General features: G+C 38.1%; 2 protein-coding genes across 2 annotated transcripts; one reads left to right on the forward strand and one right to left on the reverse strand.

Moving 5' to 3' along the window:
- Positions 1 to 296: 296 nt before the first annotated feature.
- On the reverse strand, positions 297 to 5361 carry LOC101210459 (NADH dehydrogenase [ubiquinone] 1 alpha subcomplex subunit 13-B). The gene is made up of 3 exons (XM_004147124.3): positions 4969 to 5361; positions 868 to 939; positions 297 to 742 (listed from the first exon to the last, which is right to left on the reverse strand). Exons 1-3 carry the CDS (start codon positions 5181 to 5183, stop codon positions 598 to 600), a joined length of 432 nt encoding a protein of 143 aa, XP_004147172.1. The 5' UTR covers positions 5184 to 5361; the 3' UTR covers positions 297 to 597.
- An 8382-nt stretch (positions 5362 to 13743) lies between these two features.
- LOC101210207 (chaperonin CPN60-2, mitochondrial) lies at positions 13744 to 18349 on the forward strand. The gene is made up of 18 exons (XM_004147123.3): positions 13744 to 13967; positions 14235 to 14259; positions 14368 to 14499; positions 14721 to 14880; positions 15053 to 15228; positions 15347 to 15442; positions 15622 to 15726; positions 15828 to 15914; positions 16000 to 16089; positions 16186 to 16266; positions 16355 to 16423; positions 16617 to 16694; positions 16809 to 16904; positions 16997 to 17096; positions 17176 to 17279; positions 17497 to 17602; positions 17705 to 17783; positions 17874 to 18349. Exons 1-18 carry the CDS (start codon positions 13930 to 13932, stop codon positions 17977 to 17979), a joined length of 1728 nt encoding a protein of 575 aa, XP_004147171.1. The 5' UTR covers positions 13744 to 13929; the 3' UTR covers positions 17980 to 18349.
- The last annotated feature ends 2303 nt before the right edge of the window (positions 18350 to 20652 follow it).

Consider the following 20652-nt stretch of genomic DNA (forward strand, 5'->3'; position numbering starts at 1 on the left):
GTGGAAGATGGGTTGTGTAGGAAGGATTGTGAAAATTATTATTATTATCAAGGGAGGATTAAGGCAGGGTTGATGGAGTTTGGGGAAGGGTTGTGATAACTCATCCCCAAACAAGGAAGGGAATGGGTTGCAATCTTTTCCCTCCCCCAAACACACCGATGTTGCTCTTATCAAATAGAATTGGTGTACACCAAGAGAGTCCATTCGACTTTCCAACAATTATTCCAATAGCCACAAGCCACAAACAAGGTAAATATTTGCTGAAACTTAATTATAATTTAACCCTCCACAATCACTTTTGCTCTCAAAAAGCCACTGCTACCATATCAATTAAGTGAAAAAGAATGAAGACAAATTCACATCTAATTCCAAGTCCCAACTTTTTAGTGAGATACATGAGTAGAAAGAGATGTTCACCGAGTAAAGAAGACAGTTTTAGCAGTAGTATTTGCAAAACATTTGAAGAAATTTTGACATGCTTTTATTTTTATAAGGAGGGCCATGAACCAGCAAATCAAGAAACCCATGTGAGGATAAGTTGCAAGCATACAAAACCAAACTACATGTCAACCACAAATGAATCTGTTTGAAACAAAATCACCAGACTTCGGGTCGTAGCTCACCGGTTGCTGGAGGCATCCATTTTCCGGAGTTGTAAACACTTTCACCAACTTTCCAACCAGGCACATCCTTCATAACTTCAGCCTCATATTCGAGGTAACTCTTCCACTCTTTGACAAATCTAGAAAGTGAGAACAGACAAGAAAATGATGTAAAACTTTTCTAAAGCCATTGAAGGAACCAATAGTTTCAACCAGTGTTACTGGAAGATTGAGGGCAGCCTACACAAAAAATCATCCATTTTACCTTTCATCTTCCTCAGCTTGAAGCACAGGCAATATTGCTCGCCGAGCTGCATATTTTTCTTCTTTCAGTGCCCTACAAGAGATTGCAAAGGTAAGTAAAATATAATACTATATTTTTAGGCCAATGCGCTGTACATGCTTTGTGTCCTCATTGTGAACTTCATAGTGTACAATAGAAATATATAACGGTAATCTAACCAACCACAAATAGGAAGAAACAATGGCCAAATGAAAAGCATGACATCATCTTTAGCATATCCCCAAACCAAATGGAAAGGAACATAGAAGAAACCATGAGATGCTCGTCTTTTAAATGTAATACTTGGATTCGTCTTAATGTGTCATGTGGTCAGCCCATTCATCTCCTTTGAGTGAAGGGAAAAGATGGGAACAAAGGGGAGCAGATAACACCATTCTTTTAACTATCTATCAATCCCATAAACAAACGTTCTAAGTACGAAGAAGCTACACTAACTTTTCCTTTGGAAGCAATGTAATACAGGCACCTTTCATTCTAAAGATGCTTTTGCAGTAATTCAATGAGAGAACAATGTGCCATGAAAAACTAAATAAATGGACAAGTAAAAGTGGTAGTTTAAAGTTGAAATTCAAATGATCTGCTTGACTACATTCAACTTCCCTAGAAAACTAAATGGATGCATGTATAATTTACTACCAAGAAATTATCTTATGGTGAATAGAAGTGACTAAAACCACTGCTCGACATCTATGTCCACCTATGAAGTCCTCAAATGACCACTTTTTGCAACAGTCAAATAGGAAAAGTCTACTTTTATTACCTGTTCTTGGCTAAATGAATCCAATTAAATATGTAACTTTTAATTTTATCAAATTAAACCTTAAACTTAAATAAATGCGTGCTTGTGCTTGTGCTTGTGCTATTACTTGGGTGTTGTGAGGTGAGAGGATAGAAGAGTGTTTAGAAGGGCTGAGAGGGATGCTAGAGAAAATGGTCTCTTGCTCGTTTTCATGTTTCTCATTGGGCTTTGACTTTGAAGGTTTTTTGTAATTATCCTTTAGGATGATTGTCGTTATGGGGTGTCAACCTAGTTGAGATATCCAGGTGAAGTCCTATTGGGTAAAACCCAAAGTAAATCTAAGAAGACTTATGGCCAAAATGCACAATATAATAGAATAGTAAAAGTATAGAAAGGTTTGTCATTGTACTTTGGAGCATTAAGTCTCGTTTCATTTTCTAAATAAGAGTTCAATTCCCTTTCCAGAAAAAAAAGTATAGGAAGATTCATCATCAAACAAGTGGTATCAAAGACATGCACCAAACCTAAGTACCTAACCGGATGCTATAATCATTAGGAAGTTAACAAGTGGATATTGATTAGCTTCAACGACGTAGTCATGTGGAGATCCATGATTGAGCTATATATTAGTCAAGCAGTGTGCTCTAGAGAATATGAGTTTGCTTCCTTTCTAGAGCCACGTGCAAGGTTTGTAAGAGTTTGGAGAGGTGGTTGATGTGCGGTTTTTCTGGGAAGGGAGCACACTTAATTAAATAAGAGGTGGCCTTTTTCTGGGGAGAGGGGTAGAATTAGAGAATCTAAGCACTCATAACAAAGCTTTAGTAGTCAAATTGCTATGGCATTTCTCCTAGAGCCCAGTTCTCTTTTGCATAGAGTTATTGTTACTAAACATGGCCTCCATCCTTTCGAGTGGCTGTTAGAGGGGGTTAAAGGTACTCACTAGCACTTGTAGAAGAATATTTCACAAGAGATAATTTATTTTGTTCATTTGGTCCGGTGTGTGGTGGGCTGGGGAAGGAAGGGACAAGTATTATTGGCAAGAGGATTAGGTGGGGGAGAGACCTATTTTTCTTTGCTCCCTTGTCTATATCATTTGTCTTCCTTAAAGAACCATTTTATTGTTGACTTTCTTGTGCATGGGAACTCTTGCTATTTGTCTTTCGGGGTATTCGCGCTCTTTCCAATAGGGAAGTGATGGATATGATGCTTTCTACTTTCCTAACTTGAGGGCCCCCCTTTAGGCGTGGGAGTAGAAAAGTCAAGGTTTGAAGGCCCAATCCATTGAAGGGCTCTTGTATAAGCCTTTCTTTCGTAGTTTGGTTGATCCCTCTCACCTAGATCTGTCAGTTTTTTCGGTACTTTGGAGGATTAAAATCCCCAAGAAAGTGAGGTTCTTTCCTTGGTAAGTTTTACACGGCCATGCTAACACGATCCATCGACTGAAGAGGAAGTTGCCCACACTAGTTGGTCCTTTTTGTTGTATTCCTTTTTAGAAGCCAGAATTCTTGTGCAAATCTTTCTTTCAGTTTGGTTGATCTTTCGTCTCCAGATCTGTCAATTTTTTCTAGACTTTGGAGGATTAAGATACCCACGAGAGTGAGGTTCTTTCCTTGTTAAGTTTTACATTGTTCTAACACGATGCATCAACACAAGAGGAAGTTGCCCTCACTAGTTGGTCCTTTCTGTTGTATTCTTAGTCAGAAATGGAGAAGATACCTGGACCATATTATTTGGCGTTGTGAGTTTGATAGTCCCTCACTTGTTCAAAGATAATGTGTATAAATGGGACAACTATCTTCAATGGTATGGGGTATTTATGACAAAATCAAAAGCTAAGTGATGTAAACCAATTGAGAGACTTTTTTTAATGTTTAAAAGTTGTGAATACAAGAAGACAAGTACTCTATTTATAGCAAACTAATCCTAATCCTAATTAATAAACGAAACTAATACTCATCCTAATTAATAAAAGAAACTAATCCTTCGTCCTAATAAATAAAAGAAACTAATCCTAATACTAATAAAAGAAATTAATCCTAATCCTAATAAAAGAAACTAATCCAAATCCTAATAAAAGAAGAAACTAATCCTAATCTTAATAAATAAAAGAAACTAATCCTAATCCTAATCCTAATCCTAATCCTAATAGATTAAGGATTTGACCATAATATCCTATTTCTACTAAATCACAAAGTAATGAGGATTTATACTTTAAATGGACAATATTGTAGTACTATAAAATTAAGGAGAATTTATTGTCCATGATAGTTCTTATGAATGAACAATGTTACTTTGCAAGTATTGAATCTTCTAGTTGTATTTTTTTTATAGAAACAACTGTTTCCAACTTTCCATTGAGAAAAAAATGAAAAAAAAAAAAGAGCATATAGAAAAGAAAAAAAAGGAACCCAAAGGGATATCTTGTTAGCTAGAAAGGGATGTTCACTTGATGATTTGGGGAGTTCCTCCTCCATCCGCCTTTCAAAGAGTGTGTTTGTTTTCTTTTTTGGGCAAGGATATGTGCGGTTTTAAGGGATCTTTGAGAGGAGAGGAACAATAGATTGTTTCACGGTGTGGAGAGGGAACTGGGAGGTTTGGTCTCTGATGAGGTTTCATGTTTCTTTGGTATTTAAGACTTTTATAATTATGACTCAGGCAACATCATTCTCAGTTGGAAACCCTTTGTCTAGTGGCTTTTTGTGGGCTTGAATCTTCTAGTTGTATTGGAAAAAAGAAAACTTTTCCTTGGGTGTGAACATTTCATTGCTGAATGTGAGCTTTTTTTGTCTGTCGTTTTGAGTATTAATTCTTAGTTTAATTATGAGTAACTTATTAATTGCTTCATGGAAAATTTCTAAAAGTAAATGAAAATTTGAAGATATTTTACAAGATGTATGAAACTTAAGCTTCGTCGATTTAAAGTGAAATGCAAAAAGTGGAAGGGAGAAGATGCATCAACCCACCCTCAATCAAAGTAGCAAAGAAAGTGCTAATTTTTTTAAATCAATTGACTTGATACAGAATCAAATCCAGGTACCGAACCTAAAGTCTCAATACAAATTCGCTCCAACGCATCTAAGCAGCAAAACGGTAAAATTCAAAACAACCTAAAGCATGAATCTCCAATCTCAATAAAATTCAACAAATCCCTAACAAAAATTCTGGGTCCAGAACTCTACTAAATCTCAATCAAACTAGCCCCACTGTTCGCAGAAAAAACGACACTCAGATACATAAACCAATTAACTCCATTACCGATAAAATGATATAAAACAGGCAAATACCATAGACTAAACTAAGATAATGGGGGAGAAAATACAGACCTTCGGATCTTGTTGCCCTTGCCGACCTGATACATCCCCCAAGAGAATGCACCAAAAGCAGTAAGGAAAATGGCCATAGCGCTAGGGCCTTTAGTGGGAATCCGGCGAGCGTAGCGAACCGGAGCGAATCCACCCGGCGGTGGCCCGTCTTGGAGGATCGGCATATCTTTGACGCTAGCCATGCCAGGTTTCTTCCGAATCGCGGCTTCCGTCATCTCAGAGAGCTTTTTCGACGATCAAGTGGACGAATTAAGCAAGAGTTGGCTGTAATGGAGAAATGGGATTTGGGAATTGGGAGGTTTCGAAAACGAAAGAACCTGAAAAAGATGAAGGAGAGGCTGAAGTGTAGAGTACAGAGGGAAACAGTGGAACCCGGGCGCATGAAAGCCCACTTTGTTAACTAATAAGAGAATGCCACGTTGTTGACTGTGAAGATTTATGTCACCTGCAGGTTAACAAGTTATTGCCCCTTAAGGATAAATAAAATTATTTCCCACTAATCAATTCATATTTTGTATCAATTTTAGGCTAAATTATTGAAGTCTCATCGTTAAAGTATGTACCTTTGAATAACTCTTTTCTTATATGGGAATGGATCATATAGGGTCATGAGCCTTTTTGAAAAGTTATTAGTGGAGAATTAAGAATGATTCGAACATCTACATCCATAAGGATCCTTGTCTGGTGGGAGAGAGTCAATGCCTTAAGGACCATATAGCTACAAAGAGGGTATGTGATCTTCGACTTTTTGATGACTCATGAAATTCTAGCTTGATTCATGAGTGTTTCACCCCTGTTGATGCCTATTATACTCTTAGTTTATCTAGGTAGCGTCGAAGGGGTATGAATAAGATTATTTGGGATCTGGATCCGAAGGGTTGGTTTTCTTTGAGATGGGCTTGCAGTTCAGGATATGGTTGCGGCCTCAGTGTCGAGTTCTAATCCCTAGAGGAACTTGTTGCTTTGGAAGTCAGTGTAGAAGCTTAAAGTATGGCCTCGTGTGAAACTTGTTGTGTATAGCGCAATTGCAATATGTCACTAAGTCATGTCATTGCGCATGATGCGCTCACCATAACTCTCTGTATAACATGCTTTAATTCTAGGCGAAGAGTCATGGGTCATGACTGTAGCATGTAAGATGCTCACTATGTACCTCTTCACCTCGTGATACATAAATCCTCGTTGAATACAAGTTTTCCTATTGTTTGCCTAAGTGCAAGCAAAACAACAGGTTTACCTAGATGATCCATAGTTGAACACATGAAATTGTTTAGAGACATTAGTTCTAGGGTATTCTCATCGTTTAGGCGTTATGATGATCGAGTAGAAAGAATATAAAGAAACTAAAACTGCTTCCTTACAGCTAGAGACTCATGCACAAAGAATAAATTATGGCAAGATGAAAGATTGAACGAACTAACTTGTATGCGAGAAAAATGTGAAGGAAGGGCTATGCATTATTATATGATTAAGTAATGCGAGAGCCTTGGTGAGATATGTTATGATATATATATATATATTTATGTATATCTCATATGTCCTTTATTGTAATTTTATAGAGTCTCTAGGGTTTAGTTTATTCTCTATATAAATATGTACCATTTCTTTGACTCGAATGAATAATAAGAACGATACTTCTCTGAACTATAGATTACATGGTATCACAGCCATTAGGGTTTCGAATGACCATTAATTTCCTCCTCTATTAGGTTTGAGTTTAGGTTACCTTCCACTGATCGTTTGTCGACACCGCCCATTCCATAAGAAGCACCACCTCCGTCCGCCCAAGTCTGTCTTCACCTATCACCGAAAAACACCGCGCGTGACCTTCATGCGCCGTCGGAATCCTCATCGTCTTCACCCACGCGCCGACACGTGAGAACGCGTGAGATGTCCGATTTGTCCTCCGTCTTCTGGGCTTGTCTGGAACCATTGTTTTCGGTGAGTCTGTACCATTGGGTCTATCAAATAGCACTCGGGTTCAACGAAAACTGAAGGTTACGCTATTGGTTTTGGGTCTTTTTCCAATTATGCAGCTGTTTGGATTGATTTTCTCTTTGTTTGTGTGGACTACAATCAGTTTGTGACTTCAATATGGCCGACATAAAAAATTTGGTAGTCTCCAACGTTATTCCCTTAGCTTCTAAGATCACAGAACATAAATTAAATGGATTTAATTATTACGATTGGCATCAATCACTTTTATTTTATTTGAGAAGTACTTATATGGATGATCATATGACCGGAGATCCCCTAGAAGATGTAAAGCAAAAGAAGGATTGGCTTCGTGATTATGCTCGTTTATATCTTCAGATCAAAAATTCAATTGAGAGTGAGATAATTGGATTGGTTGATCACTGTGAGTCTGCTAAAGAACTTTTGAAATTTTTAGAATTTCTATATTCAGGTAAAGAGCAAGTGCATAGAATGTTTGAAGTTTGTATGCAATTTTTTCATGCGGAACAGAAAGCTGAGTCTGTCACCAGCTACTTTATGTGGCTTAAGAAGATCATTGTCGAGCTTGACTTGTTGTTACCTTTTAGTCCTGATGTTAAAGTTCAACAAGCTCAACGAGAGAAGATGACTGTTATGATTTTTTTGAATGGACTCTTACCTAAATTTGGAATGGCAAAGACACAGATTCCCTCTGGCTCTAAGATTCCATCATTAGATGATGCCTTCACTCGCGTCCTTTGCATTGAAAGCTCTCCGACTGGTGTGTCTATTCCTCAACCCAGTAGTGCTCTCTTTAGCAAGAACAATAACCATCAGACACCTCAAAGAAATAATACTGATCATCGAAAACCAAATTCTGTAGAGATAGTTTGTAACTACTGTCATAAGCCAGACCATATGAAACGTGATTGTCAGAAATTGTTGTATAAGAATAGTCAACGATCTCAACATACTCAGATAGCCTCCACATGTGATATACTAGAGGCGTCAATTACTATTTCTGTAGATTAGTTTGCTAAGTTTCAGAATTACCAAGATTCATTACAAGCGTCATCTTCCTCTACTCTGGTTGCATCCACTGTTGCCTCAGGTAATACAAAGTGTCTTCTTACATCATCTACCAAATGGGTCATAGACTCTGGTGCCATAGCTCATATGACAGGTAATTATCACCTAATTTCTTGACCGTTGTCCACAAGCCCCTTTTCCATATGTTACATTGGCCGATGGCTCCACATCTTCTGTTCTTGGCTCTGGCACTATTCACCTTACCCCATCCTTTTCTCTCTCTCTGTGTTACATTTGCCTAACTTATCCTTTAATTTAATTTCTACTAGTCAACTTACTCATGACCTAAATTGTGTTGTCATGTTCTTTTCTGGTTATTGCTTGTTTCAGGATCGTGTGACGAAGAAGATTATTGGTAGAGGATATGAGTCAGGAGGCCTTTATCTCTTTGATCATCAAGTATCGCAAGCTGTGGCGTGTCCTGTCGTTCCCTCTCCTTTTGAAGTCCATTGTCGTTTAGGTCATCCATCTTTGTTCGTGTTGAAGAAACTTTATCCAGAATTTAGGTCTTTGTCCTCTTTAAATTGTGATTCGTGTCAATTTGCGAAATTTCATCGTCTTAGTTCGAGTCCTCGAGTCGATAAACGAGCAATTGCTCCATTTGAGTTAGTTCATTCTGATATTTGGGGTCCGTGTCCAGTTGTATCTCAAACAGGCTTTCGTTATTTTGTTACTTTTGTTGACGATCATTCTCGTCTAACTTGGTTATATTTAATGAAAAATCGTTCTGAGTTATTATCTCATTTTTGTGCCTTTCATACTGAAATAAAAAACCAATTTAATGTCTCTATCAAAACTTTGCGTACTGATAATGCGGGTGAATATTTTTCTCATTCTCTTGGCTCTTACTTGTGTGAAAATGGCATTATTCATCAATCTTCCTGTGCTGACACTCCATCTCAAAATGGTGTTGCAGAGCGGAAAAATAGGCATTTACTTGAAACTGCCCGTGCTTTATCGTTTCAAATGCATGTTTCAAAAATCTTTTGGGTTGATGTTGTCTCTACAGCTTGTTTTTTGATTAATAGAATGCCTTCCTCTGTTCTTAATGGTGAGATTCCCTATCGTGTTCTTTTTCCTACCAAGAATTTGTTTCCTATTGCTCCTAAGATATTTGGTTGTGTTTGTTTTGTTCGCGACGTTTGTCCTCATCATACTAAGTTAGATCCCAAATCCTTGAAATGTATCTTCTTGGGTTATTCACGTGTTCAATATGGTTATTGTTGTTATTGTCCTACCCTAAAAAGGTATCTGGTTTTTCGCCTGATGTTGCATTTTTTTAAGATACACCCTTTACTTCATCACCATCGAGTTCGTGTAAGGGGGAGGGTGACAATCTTTTTATATATGAGGTTACCTCTCCCACACCATCCTTGTCTATTGATGTGCCTCCTTCCCGCCCGTTGATTTCTCAAGTTTACTCCTGACGACCTCCACCACAACCTTCAGACTCATGTCCTCCATCAATGCTTCCTTCATCATGTGATCCAGGGCCAAGTGATGATCTTCCCATTGCTCTTCGCAAAGGTAAACACAAGTGTGTACTTACCCAATTTCTTCCTTTATTTCCTATCACCAGTTATCTCCCTCCACATATGCTTTTATTACGTCTCTTGAGTCCACATCTATTCCTAACTCTGTTCATGAAGCTTTATCTCATCCTGGCTGGCAAAATGCAATGATTGAGGAGATGACTGCTTTAGATGATAATGGTACTTGGGATTTGGTATCTCGTCCTGCAGGAAAGAAGGCCATTGGTTGTAAATGGGTGTTTGTTGTCAAGATGAATCCCGATGGAACAGTGGCTCGATTAAAGGCTCGTCTTGTTGCCAAAGGTTATGCTCAAATCTATGGAACTGATTATTCAAATACATTCTCTTTAGTTGCCAAATTAACTTTCATTCGCCTATTTCTTTCCATGGTTGCTACCCATAAATGACCTTTGCATCAACTTGACATTAAGAATGCTTTTATTCACGATGATCTTCAAGAGGAAGTTTATATGGAACAACCACCTGGGTTTGTTGCTCAGGGGGAGAGTGATAAAGTATGTCGCCTTCGAAAATCTCTGTATGGTTTGAAACAGAGTCCTCGTGCGTGGTTTGGTAAGTTTAGTCAAGCTCTTGTATGCTTTGGTATGAAGAAGAGTACATCTGATCATTCGGTTTTCTATCGCCGATCTGATAAGGGTATAGTTCTACTAGTTGTATATGTTGATGATATTGTTATTACTGGAAATGATGCATTGGGTATTTCGTCTCTCAAAGCTTTCCTTCGAGCAGAGGTCCAAGACCTCGTATTAGCCTATGCAACAGCTGAACGTTTGTTTGATCTGTCTAGTGATGTTCAAGAAATGAGACGTCATCAAAGCTCTTCACCTGGAAGAGACAAAAATAGCCGACCGAATTCTTCCAAAACTGTCAGTGGAAATAGAAGTCCCGGTAGAGACCGCAAGCCTTTCCAGTCAAACACGGGGAACACTGAGCAAAGGCCCAATAGTCAGAGGACATCCCACACTCCTATCAGTTGCTACATTTGTAATGGACCACATTGGACAAGGGAATGCCCAGATAAAGCTGCCTTCTATGCCTTTCAGGCCTCTTTAGCTGTAGACTCAGATGACACGTCGAGTCAACCAGAGAAGGAAGTTGGGTAAGAGAAGGAGTTCAGAATGTTAGAGTGGAAGCCATAAGACTCTTGTCGTCCCTTCAGAAGAAAGCGGGGGACACAAGTGGTCGTACAAAAGGGGGCCTAATATATGTGGACATCTGAATCAACCGAAGGCATGCAAAGAGCACTATGGTTGACTCCGGTGCAACCCATAATTTTATAACGGTGGCGGAAGCCAGACGATTGAACCTTCATTGGAAGAAGGATACAGGAAAGATGAAGGCCGTAAATTCTACAGCTTTACCCATCGTCGAAGTAGTGAAACGAGTGGCGATACAGTTGAGAGGATGGAGCGACCTTATTGACTTCGTGGTTGTAGGCATGGATGACTTTGATGTAGTTCTCGTAATGGAATTCCTTCTCGAACATCAAGTAATCATGATGCATGCAGCCAAATGTCTTGTGATCACGGGATCTACCCCTACCGTTGTGCAGACAGACCTTCGACAACCCAAAAGACTGAGAATGGTCTCGGCCATGCAACTGAGAGAGGGCCATATTCAGAAAGACACAAGGCGTGTCGTGGAGAGACGTTGTGATGGGAAATGAGATAGTTTGCCCATGTCAGAATCGCCTACGAGAAATGATCGTAGTATGGTGCAGTCAGAACCATATGGACTCCGGAGACAGTCAAAGAGATTGTCGGGTGCATGATTCACTAGACCTGCAAAAGATTCATATCAAGCACAAGACTTCTTACTGAAGGAAGATAATGGACAGTTGGGTGTCAACAACCGTGTCCTAAAGCAAGCCCCGAGGAGAGGGCCAACTTTTGGGTCCATGAGTGGGACTCAACCTGTTGAAGCTTACGCTAAGGCGTATGGTCCTGTGTCAGGTGGCATCCTAATGCAGAATGGACACCCTGTCACAGCTGAGAGTCAGAAACAAAGTGCCGCAGAAGGTAGTTATACGATGTTTGAAAATGGAACGCTGACCACGGTACATAGTCTGAAGGATGGAAGACAACATTCCCAGGGGTCTACACATGGAAGAGAGACGAACCACATTGCAACCAACTGCTTTGATACGGTCGAAGTGGGCTTTTAGTCAAGCAAATAGGCAGAGGGACGCGTCAAGGGAATCCTTGCAGAAAAAATCTGTCACTAAAGTTGATGTGAGTTTGGCGGAGACCAGTCAGGTGGAACAAAAGAATGGGGTTCAGTTGTGGAAGCTAACCCAATCTTATGTTAATGCTACGACGAGTTCGTCAATGGATGGAAATTAGTTTTAGGGTATTTGTGGCAGACATTCTATACAGTCGCGCCTTATTGATCCCTCATGTGTTGGTAAGAATCCTCAAGCTTGCAACAGTACCAAGAGGTGGAAGCCGAAGTCAGACATCGTTCGGGCCAATCGAGAGGAAGCCTCGAAGCGATCAGAAAAGTGGGCAGATAAGAAGCATCGCCCCCTTGATTCCCATGGGTGAGACCAGGTCATCGTCGAACAACGACCTGAACTGATTCAGTTTTTAAAGACATCAAGATCACCGCCTCGTGAGAAAACGCGAAGGACAAGCAGAAGTTGAAGAAGTCCTTGCTAAGGAAGCAAGGAAAAGAAGAAGAAAACTCACGGGGAGGATACCCAAGTTCATGGTGAAGGAGAAGAGCCTCCTCGTGGAAGAAGCATGTGGAAGACGTACCAAAGACCGTAAAGCGTGGAGGCAGAAGATCGAAGGATTCCAACTTTACCAGTCGACGGGGACGTCAACTGTTTAAGTGGGGGAGTGTACCAACTACCTTTGGTTATATGCTCCGATTACCCCCAGTTTATCTTATCTTTAAGCTTCATATCTAGTTTAGGTGTTTGCTTTTCATTCTAGGTCATAAAGCTTGGGTGTGACGTTTCGGCATTTTCATATGCAAGCCTACCAGAGCTGAAAATGTTCAAAATGTACTGTAGGGGAGGCATACCAGTTGAATCCCCGCTCAAGCATTAGTTGTACTCTTTGCAAGCAATCATTTTTTCTTGTAATTGACAGTCTTTAATGCTTATCATAACGTCTATTTTAATGTATTTCTTTCTTTCCCGCGTTTTATATATAAATTTTTTCTAAAACGCAAAGGAAGGTTATGACATACGTCGACGTTACCCACAACTCTTGGATTTTGATCGGCTGACTTGTTCGTCGAGTTAGAACAAGTGCCTCACAATCGTACGTCTCGAGATTGAAACGCTACGATTATGACACTAGGCATGCGAGAGACACTAGGTATGCGGCAAGCACGTATGCGGTACCTCTTGCAAGGTTAGCATGCGATGCGTGCCCCATTGTGAGGTTAGCACACGCAAGGCCATCAGACCATGTGCGCGTGACCAGCCCTTTGCACTATGACATTGAGCTTCAATGGGCTGTTTTCAAGTTATTTTCGGTTGTCTTGATATTTTTGAGAATTTTTAAGGATCTTCTGAATATTTTCATGTTCAAAGAATTAATTAAGGATAAAATATGAAATTTTCAGGACAAGGATAATTAGAAGGAATTCCCGAGATTAAGGTTATTCAAGTATTGTGAGTAACACATTAATTTTTAAATGATTTATAAACATGTTTTCAAACTTACAAGCAATAGCTTATGAGTAACATCACGATTTCTAAATGATATTGTTAAACATGATTTCAAGCTCTACAAGCAATAGCTTGTGCATAACATTATGATTGATATTGTTAAACATGATTTCAGGCTCTACAAGCAATAGCTTGTGAGTAACATTATGATTTCAAAGTATTTATTAAACATGATTTCAAAATTTACAAGTAAAATGTTTTGTTAAACATGATCTTAAATTCTTATACAAGTCATGCTATTACCAATTTTTCTACTTAAATGTTTAAAAGTGTGGTATACTAATTTTAAATAAATAATATTGATGGTCACTATCAAAACGAATTTAGGTGACGTAAACTCTTTTAGGATCATGAAGTCTACATTCTTCAATTATCTACAAAAGAACATAGAAATAAAATAAACCGTAAAAAACTAACGGTTCGAACCGGTTTATTGAGCTGGGAAATTGGACGTAAAACCCTCGTCCACGTGAGCTGTAAAGTTAAAAGGAAAAAAATGTCTCTTTTTCTCCACTTCCGACTAAACCCTAAACCCTAGAAGGTGCTGTCATTTTGAATTAGTTTCTAGAGCCTTCTTCTCCACACTATTAAAACCGTTCGATCTCTACATTTCATCGCCTTACACTTTCCTTCTTGCTGCTCTCCTTCTTCAGCTCGCTGTTCCCATCTCCTTCCTTTTTTGGGTTTCAGCTAACGTCTACAATGCACCGTTTCGCCTCAGGCCTTGCTTCCAAAGCCCGGTATGTTTGAGTTTGATCTCCTTTTAGTTCCCAAGCTTCAGATTATTTTGGTTTGTATTAGGCTGTGTTATGAACGGGTGGCAGAAATGGGATATTGTTATTTTGGGTTGCTGGTACATTGGGTCTTTCAATTGATACTTGATGAACAAATATGGATGATTGGGGTTTGGGGTGTTTTTTTTTTTTTTTTTGCTTCTTCGGAGAATTGTACTATTGACTTACAAGCGTTATCGGTTTGTTTGTTTGTTTATGGGTTCTGGTTTTCAGCCTTGCTAGGAACAGTACTAATCAGGTGAGTTCTTGTTACTATTTGTTACTTCATGAGTTTGTTTATCACTTAAAAATATGATTTTGCTTGAACTATGTTTGTCTTTCGTGTTTTATGTGTTCGATCTTTTAGATTGCTAGTCGGTCTAACTGGAGCAGAAACTATGCTGCGAAAGATGTTAAATTTGGGGTGGAGGCTCGAGGTCTTATGCTCAAAGGTGTCGAAGATCTTGCCGAAGCGGTTAAAGTCACAATGGGTCCGAAGGTAATGCTGAGATTCCTATGTCATCAATGGCGAATTTAGTTGTGGTAGTTTACTGATCTTCATTGTTTTTTTTTCATCTCTATTGAAGAATGAAAGCTGATTTTCATTTATACGATCTCCTATCTCGCTCAATTTAACCAATCTCATCACTCATTTAATCTCTGTTCTATATAGTCTGGCCCTCTATTCATTAATGTTGATTCTATCTTGCCTTGCTGCAGGGGCGCAATGTAGTGATTGAACAAAGTTACGGGGCTCCCAAAGTTACAAAAGATGGTGTGACTGTTGCTAAGAGCATCGAGTTTAAAGATAAAATCAAGAATGTTGGTGCCAGTCTTGTGAAGCAGGTTGCTAATGCAACAAATGATGTGGCAGGCGATGGTAAGTTTCTGTTATAGCATAACCACGAATATGTATCAGTGCTTAATAGTTGGTTGTTTCCTCAAATAGTCAATGATTGGAAGAATTTTTTTTGATAACGGACAGTGCACTATGCACAATTGTATTACACACCAAATTATAAAGTGAAAGTGAGGACTTTTGGGGATTGCAGGGACCACTTGTGCTACTATTCTTACAAGAGCAATATTTATGGAGGGCTGCAAGTCTGTTGCTGCTGGAATGAATGCCATGGATTTAAGACGTGGTATCTCCATGGCAGTTGATTCTGTAGTAACAAACTTGAAGAGTAGAGCACGAATGATAAGCACATCTGAAGAGATAGCTCAGGTTTGTTCTTACTTTTGATCAGGACCATCTGGCCTTGTTAGCTGGACTGATTCTTCGATGTCCTTTAAGTGATTTTATATTGAAGAATCATTAATTCCATTTTATTGTAATTTTGTAGGTCGGGACAATATCTGCAAATGGAGAAAGGGAAATTGGTGAGTTAATTGCCAAGGCCATGGAGAAAGTTGGCAAGGAGGGTGTGATCACCATTTCGGTAAGTCGGTTACCGTCACATTTGTAAATTTTTATGTATGTTAATGGGTTATGCCCCACCCTATTTCTTCTCTAGTTTTGTTAATAATAAAGGGATTATTCAATATATTTTTTTAATTTCCTGATTTTCAATTCCTTCGGGCTTCAGTGCTGAGTTTGATTGTGTGCAATTTGCTGCAGGATGGGAAGACATTATATAATGAGTTGGAAGTCGTTGAAGGAATGAAGTTAGACAGGGGATATATTTCCCCTTATTTCATTACAAACCAAAAGAACCAGAAATGTGTATGCACCTTTTATCAAAATCTATTTCACTATTTTCTAATCATGAGCCTAATGATTAATGTGGTCCTTTATTTTATCTGCCACGTGGGATACCCTGGCAGGAATTGGAGGATCCTCTTATTCTAATCCATGAAAAGAAAATCTCAAGCATAAATGCTGTAGTCAAAGTTTTGGAGCTGGCTCTGAAGGTAGGCTACTTTTTTATGGTTAACAGTTATTTGCTTATATTTGCCAATGGATGATAAATATTGTACTTTTCTTGAATCTCTTCAGAGGCAAAGACCCCTTCTTATTATTTCCGAAGATGTTGAAAGTGATGCACTAGCCACTCTTATCCTGAATAAGCTCCGTGCTGGAATTAAGGTTTGAGCCTCATATTCTTCCAACTATTGAAATTTATGGAACCATCAACTATTAGTCTGGTTTGGGCCTTGCCTATGTGCTTACTGTTTTCTGCAGGTCTGTGCCATTAAAGCACCAGGTTTTGGGGAAAATAGGAAGGCTGGACTGCAGGACCTTGCAGTTCTCACTGGTGGTGAAGTAAGTGATCATTTGTAATTGCAACTGCATCCTTCCTTTTGGAATTTTTCAGTGGTTTCTCAGAGTCCTCTTTGTGTGCTATTTGCAGGTGATTACTGAAGAGCTTGGAATGAATCTTGAGAAAGTTGATCTGGAAATGCTTGGCTCTTGCAAGAAGGTATGATATATTGAATAGGTTCATAATGTTGGACATGTTTGTGGAAACTTGCGTAATTTTTGGTTTTAGACACCCATCTTCTTTGTTATTTCAACATACGGCTCATTATTTTCCGAGTGTCTAATCTTTTCTAAACCTCTAGAAGTTTCTGCTGCTAGTTGGATATCTGCATTAACATAGGTTGATATTACAGATCACAATTTCAAAGGATGATACAGTTATTCTTGATGGTTCGGGTGACAAGAAAGCTATTGAGGAAAGATGTGAACAGGTTTGTGACATTTAGAAACATTCGGCAGTCATATTGTTTAACTTTCATTACACTTTCATTACAATATACAATACTAATTGATTTTTCATGTTTTTGGTCTTATGTAATTTACAGATAAGGGCTGGTATCGAAGCAAGCACTTCGGACTATGACAAGGAGAAGTTACAGGAGAGATTGGCGAAACTCTCTGGCGGCGTTGCTGTATTGAAGGTCTATACCTTCCTCTTAGATTTTGAATTTGTTTTGCACTTAGTGGGGAGAGTTTTGAGACCTCATATATAATAAACCAATACCTTTTGCAGATTGGAGGAGCAAGTGAAGCAGAAGTGGGTGAAAAGAAGGATAGAGTCACAGACGCCTTGAATGCCACAAAAGCAGCTGTTGAAGAAGGAATAGTACCAGGTTGGTTATTTCTCCACGTGCTAGCTATAATTTTATATATTGCACCAGAAGGATACTGACAAAATGGCTCCCTCCACAGGGGGTGGTGTTGCACTTTTGTACGCATCCAAAGAACTGGACAAACTTCCAACCGCCAACTTTGATCAGAAGATTGGAGTCCAGATTATTCAGAATGCTCTGAAGGTCATGATCTCAAACATGATTGTTTACTCATTTATATTTAACGAAACGCCTGTAGTGATTTTGAACATGATATTATTGTTCACAATTTTCATACAATCATTTTTTCTGTTGAATGATTATAAGCTTGTTTGGAAAATATACTTCCAAATATTTAGTGTATTGACTAGATATGTTTCTGAGAAACCTCACTCATTCCTACATCTAATATTTAATTCAGACACCCGTACACACAATTGCATCAAACGCTGGAGTTGAGGGAGCCGTTGTGGTTGGAAAGCTCTTGGAGCAGGACAACCCTGATCTTGGTTATGATGCTGCAAAAGGTCAGTTCCACATATATTCCTGCATGAGAAAACAAGAGAAATAGAACAGCTGATGTTTTCCATTTCTTGCTAACAAAGTATGACTTTCACATGCACGAACAGGTGAATATGTAGACATGGTCAAAGCTGGCATCATTGATCCTCTGAAAGTAATTAGAACTGCACTTGTTGACGCTGCTAGGTAAAGCTGAAGGAACTTTGCTTTCGTTAGTGTTTTGTTTTGGAATTCTCTATGTTCTCCGGTCCTAAGGTATTGTCTTTTCAAATATAGTGTTTCCTCTTTGATGACAACAACGGAAGCCATTGTAGTCGAACTGCCCAAGGACGAAAAGGAAGTTCCAGCAATGGGTGGCGGCATGGGTGGAATGGACTACTAAACAAAGCAGCCTTCAGCCAATTTTTGAATTCAAGAGTAAACAAAGCAGCGATAAAGAATTGGATGAATTCAAATCAAATTTAGCTCTGCTTGCTTCCGAGATCTTGACATTTTACGGACCTTGAAGATTTATTTTTGTTTCATAAGTCTTGACTTATTTTTGCCAAGGAAATCTTCCATTCATGTGGAAGGGGGGGTAGCTTAGTGTCAGACTAGGGGGAGTAATCATTTCATGTTGCGAAACTGTAGTCTTTTTCATTAAATATATAGCCTATTTTTTTCATGCTTAATGGCCTGCCTTTGGACCTTGCACGTTACTCTTGATGAATAAAATATAATTCATAGCCATCGATGGTTTGTTTCAACCGTCATTTCGGGTGATCATATAGAGCACTTTTTAAGTATACATGGCTTCGAAAATTATCAAGTAAAAAGAGATATATGTTGGGATGGAAATACCTCCTTGATTCTTCTCTGTGAATAAGCTCCAAGCCAAGAAAAAGAAACATTGGAAGGAAGATAATGAAGTTTGAATCTTCAATAGAATTTGGTGATAATTCATAACATTGTTTTTGTCTTGGGGGTAATTAGAAGCTTTGACGTCTTGGTGACAATTCGCATTGCACAACTTGAGATAACTCAAAATATCTAAACTAGAATCATTCTAGATTAGACTGACTCACTACTTGATTTGACATTGTGTAGTACTTTGGACTTGAAATTGTGTTGTTGAGATGTTGGAAACAGTGAATTGTCTTGTTTAATTGAGTACCAAAATAAAATTTAACTGTACTCTAACATCATGTCCAATGATGTGACATCAAATAACATAAACAATGACGAGCAAGCGAGATTAAACAAGACAGTATACTTGAATCTTTCGACTTAGTAATTACCAAAGATCCCTGTAATGATTGAAATTTTAATGGTAGTTTATAGTACATGGGAAATAAAAGAAAAGAAAACCATGAAGAGACTTGTTGAAACGTGAAGGTCATTGTTATTTGGAAGAACCCTATTTTAACAAGAGGCAATAATAACGTTACAGCAGTACCAACAAAATGAATACGGTCATGATCATCTTCAATAAACATGATCCAATGTAGTTTTATCTTTCATTTTAAACAAGCTCAAAATGCATCTTTTAACCCAACCTTTAATTTTAAGGTTAAAACCACATACAATTATTAAAACCATAAGTTTAACTTTGCATTTTTTAGACCACTATTTTTTTAGTACAACAAATGTAAAGTGGAGAATTGAACCAGTTTACGTTTATACCACCTCTATTTGACAAAATAAGAAAAAGTAAACCGACTTTTATAAGGTGAAATACCATTCTTCGTAAGTACACAAAAACCATGAGAATTATTTGTTTCCATATCTAACCTTTCAAACCTTATACGAACAAAATATATACTTCAAAACAGTTCGTCTTCTCAATCTTAAAAACTCGTTTGTGTTTGTAAGTATTGGAATTTACGTCATAAAACTTGTAGTTTGTAATTTTAAATCATACTATATTCAATAAAGTTGTTATTGAAGAATTATTAGTATAATTGAATACTATAGTCTTGAATCCAATAAACTAAAGTTCAAAGACTATATTGAGTAAACTTGAATCAAGCTCGAATATATAGCCTAAACGATCTATAGTATATGAAAAATATTGGACGCCTTATTCTGGGGGACACTATGGATTCGACCTACTTTGTACTATGTGATCCTATGTAAAAAGTTTATACATAAGACCGAAACCATGAAATAGCCTCTTTTACGTCATAACATTATTTACGGTATAAATCTACTATTTCGATTATTGATGACTTTGGTAATTTAATTTTAATCTTGATCTAACTGCGAACTTTTGTTCACATGGAATTATCCTTAGATCTGTATAGGTGAGGCAGCTCATCAGCGATGACCCAATAAGCCTCTCATTCAAACGTAAGACCAGGTGGATAAATAGGGACATTGGGTGCAAAACGAAATTTACTCGTACCCATTATAGGTTTAGTAGATTGGTTGTTTCCTTAAGGATTGAATCCATGTCTTGAACAAAGGGTCACACCTTCTCATTGGCCTGAGTGGGATTTGGTTTTGTAGGTTGGAACTTAAACTAATTGTTCAATAGTATATCAGTGGGACTTAAGGAACAAGATGTAATTTCAGAGGTGAAAAGGTAATTTTGACCCAACTGAGATTACAAACAACCTGTGAAGAATTAACTTACTAATTATGGTTATATCAGATAAACACCAATATATCTACAGTGAGGGAAGTGCAACTATAAACTTTAGTGGAATGACTCGTTAGTTAACGAACGTTGATTAGCTCGGTCTAAAAAAGTTTAACAGTTAATCTCCGATTGTTGGAGTCCATGATCTATAGGCCCATTATATTCCCTGCTAGCTCATATGGAATTAACTTAGAACAATATTCTGGATTAGTTTGAATAATTCGAATTAGATAAGAAGAGAAAAATCAACAAGTATATATGATATAGTGGTAGGTTTTCAGTTTAGAAGCAAAACTTTATATTTAAATATAGAAAATATGAATGAGAATTCATATTTAAAAACTCATAAATGATGAAAATTGTCAAAGTTGTAAAAAGTCAAAAGATTGACTTTAAAATGTCAAACTTTGATCGGTCATAGATTCAAATCAATTT

Source organism: Cucumis sativus, chromosome 2 (assembly GCF_000004075.3).
Source record: "Cucumis sativus cultivar 9930 chromosome 2, Cucumber_9930_V3, whole genome shotgun sequence".
In the NCBI taxonomy this organism is placed as follows: Eukaryota; Viridiplantae; Streptophyta; class Magnoliopsida; order Cucurbitales; family Cucurbitaceae; genus Cucumis; species Cucumis sativus.

Coding starts and splice junctions, on each gene's coding strand:
- LOC101210459 (XM_004147124.3), bottom strand. CDS start 5,183: ATGACGGAAGCCGCGATTCGGAAGAAACCTGGCATGGCTAGCGTCAAA. Junction 940..4,968: donor AAGGGCAACAAGATCCGAAG/GTCTGTATTTTC, acceptor AATCTCTTGTAG/GGCACTGAAAGAAGAAAAAT. Junction 743..867: donor CAAGCTGAGGAAGATGAAAG/GTAAAATGGATG, acceptor CTCACTTTCTAG/ATTTGTCAAAGAGTGGAAGA.
- LOC101210207 (XM_004147123.3), top strand. CDS start 13,930: ATGCACCGTTTCGCCTCAGGCCTTGCTTCCAAAGCCCG. Junction 15,229..15,346: donor CATCTGAAGAGATAGCTCAG/GTTTGTTCTTAC, acceptor GTAATTTTGTAG/GTCGGGACAATATCTGCAAA. Junction 15,727..15,827: donor ACCAAAAGAACCAGAAATGT/GTATGCACCTTT, acceptor ATACCCTGGCAG/GAATTGGAGGATCCTCTTAT.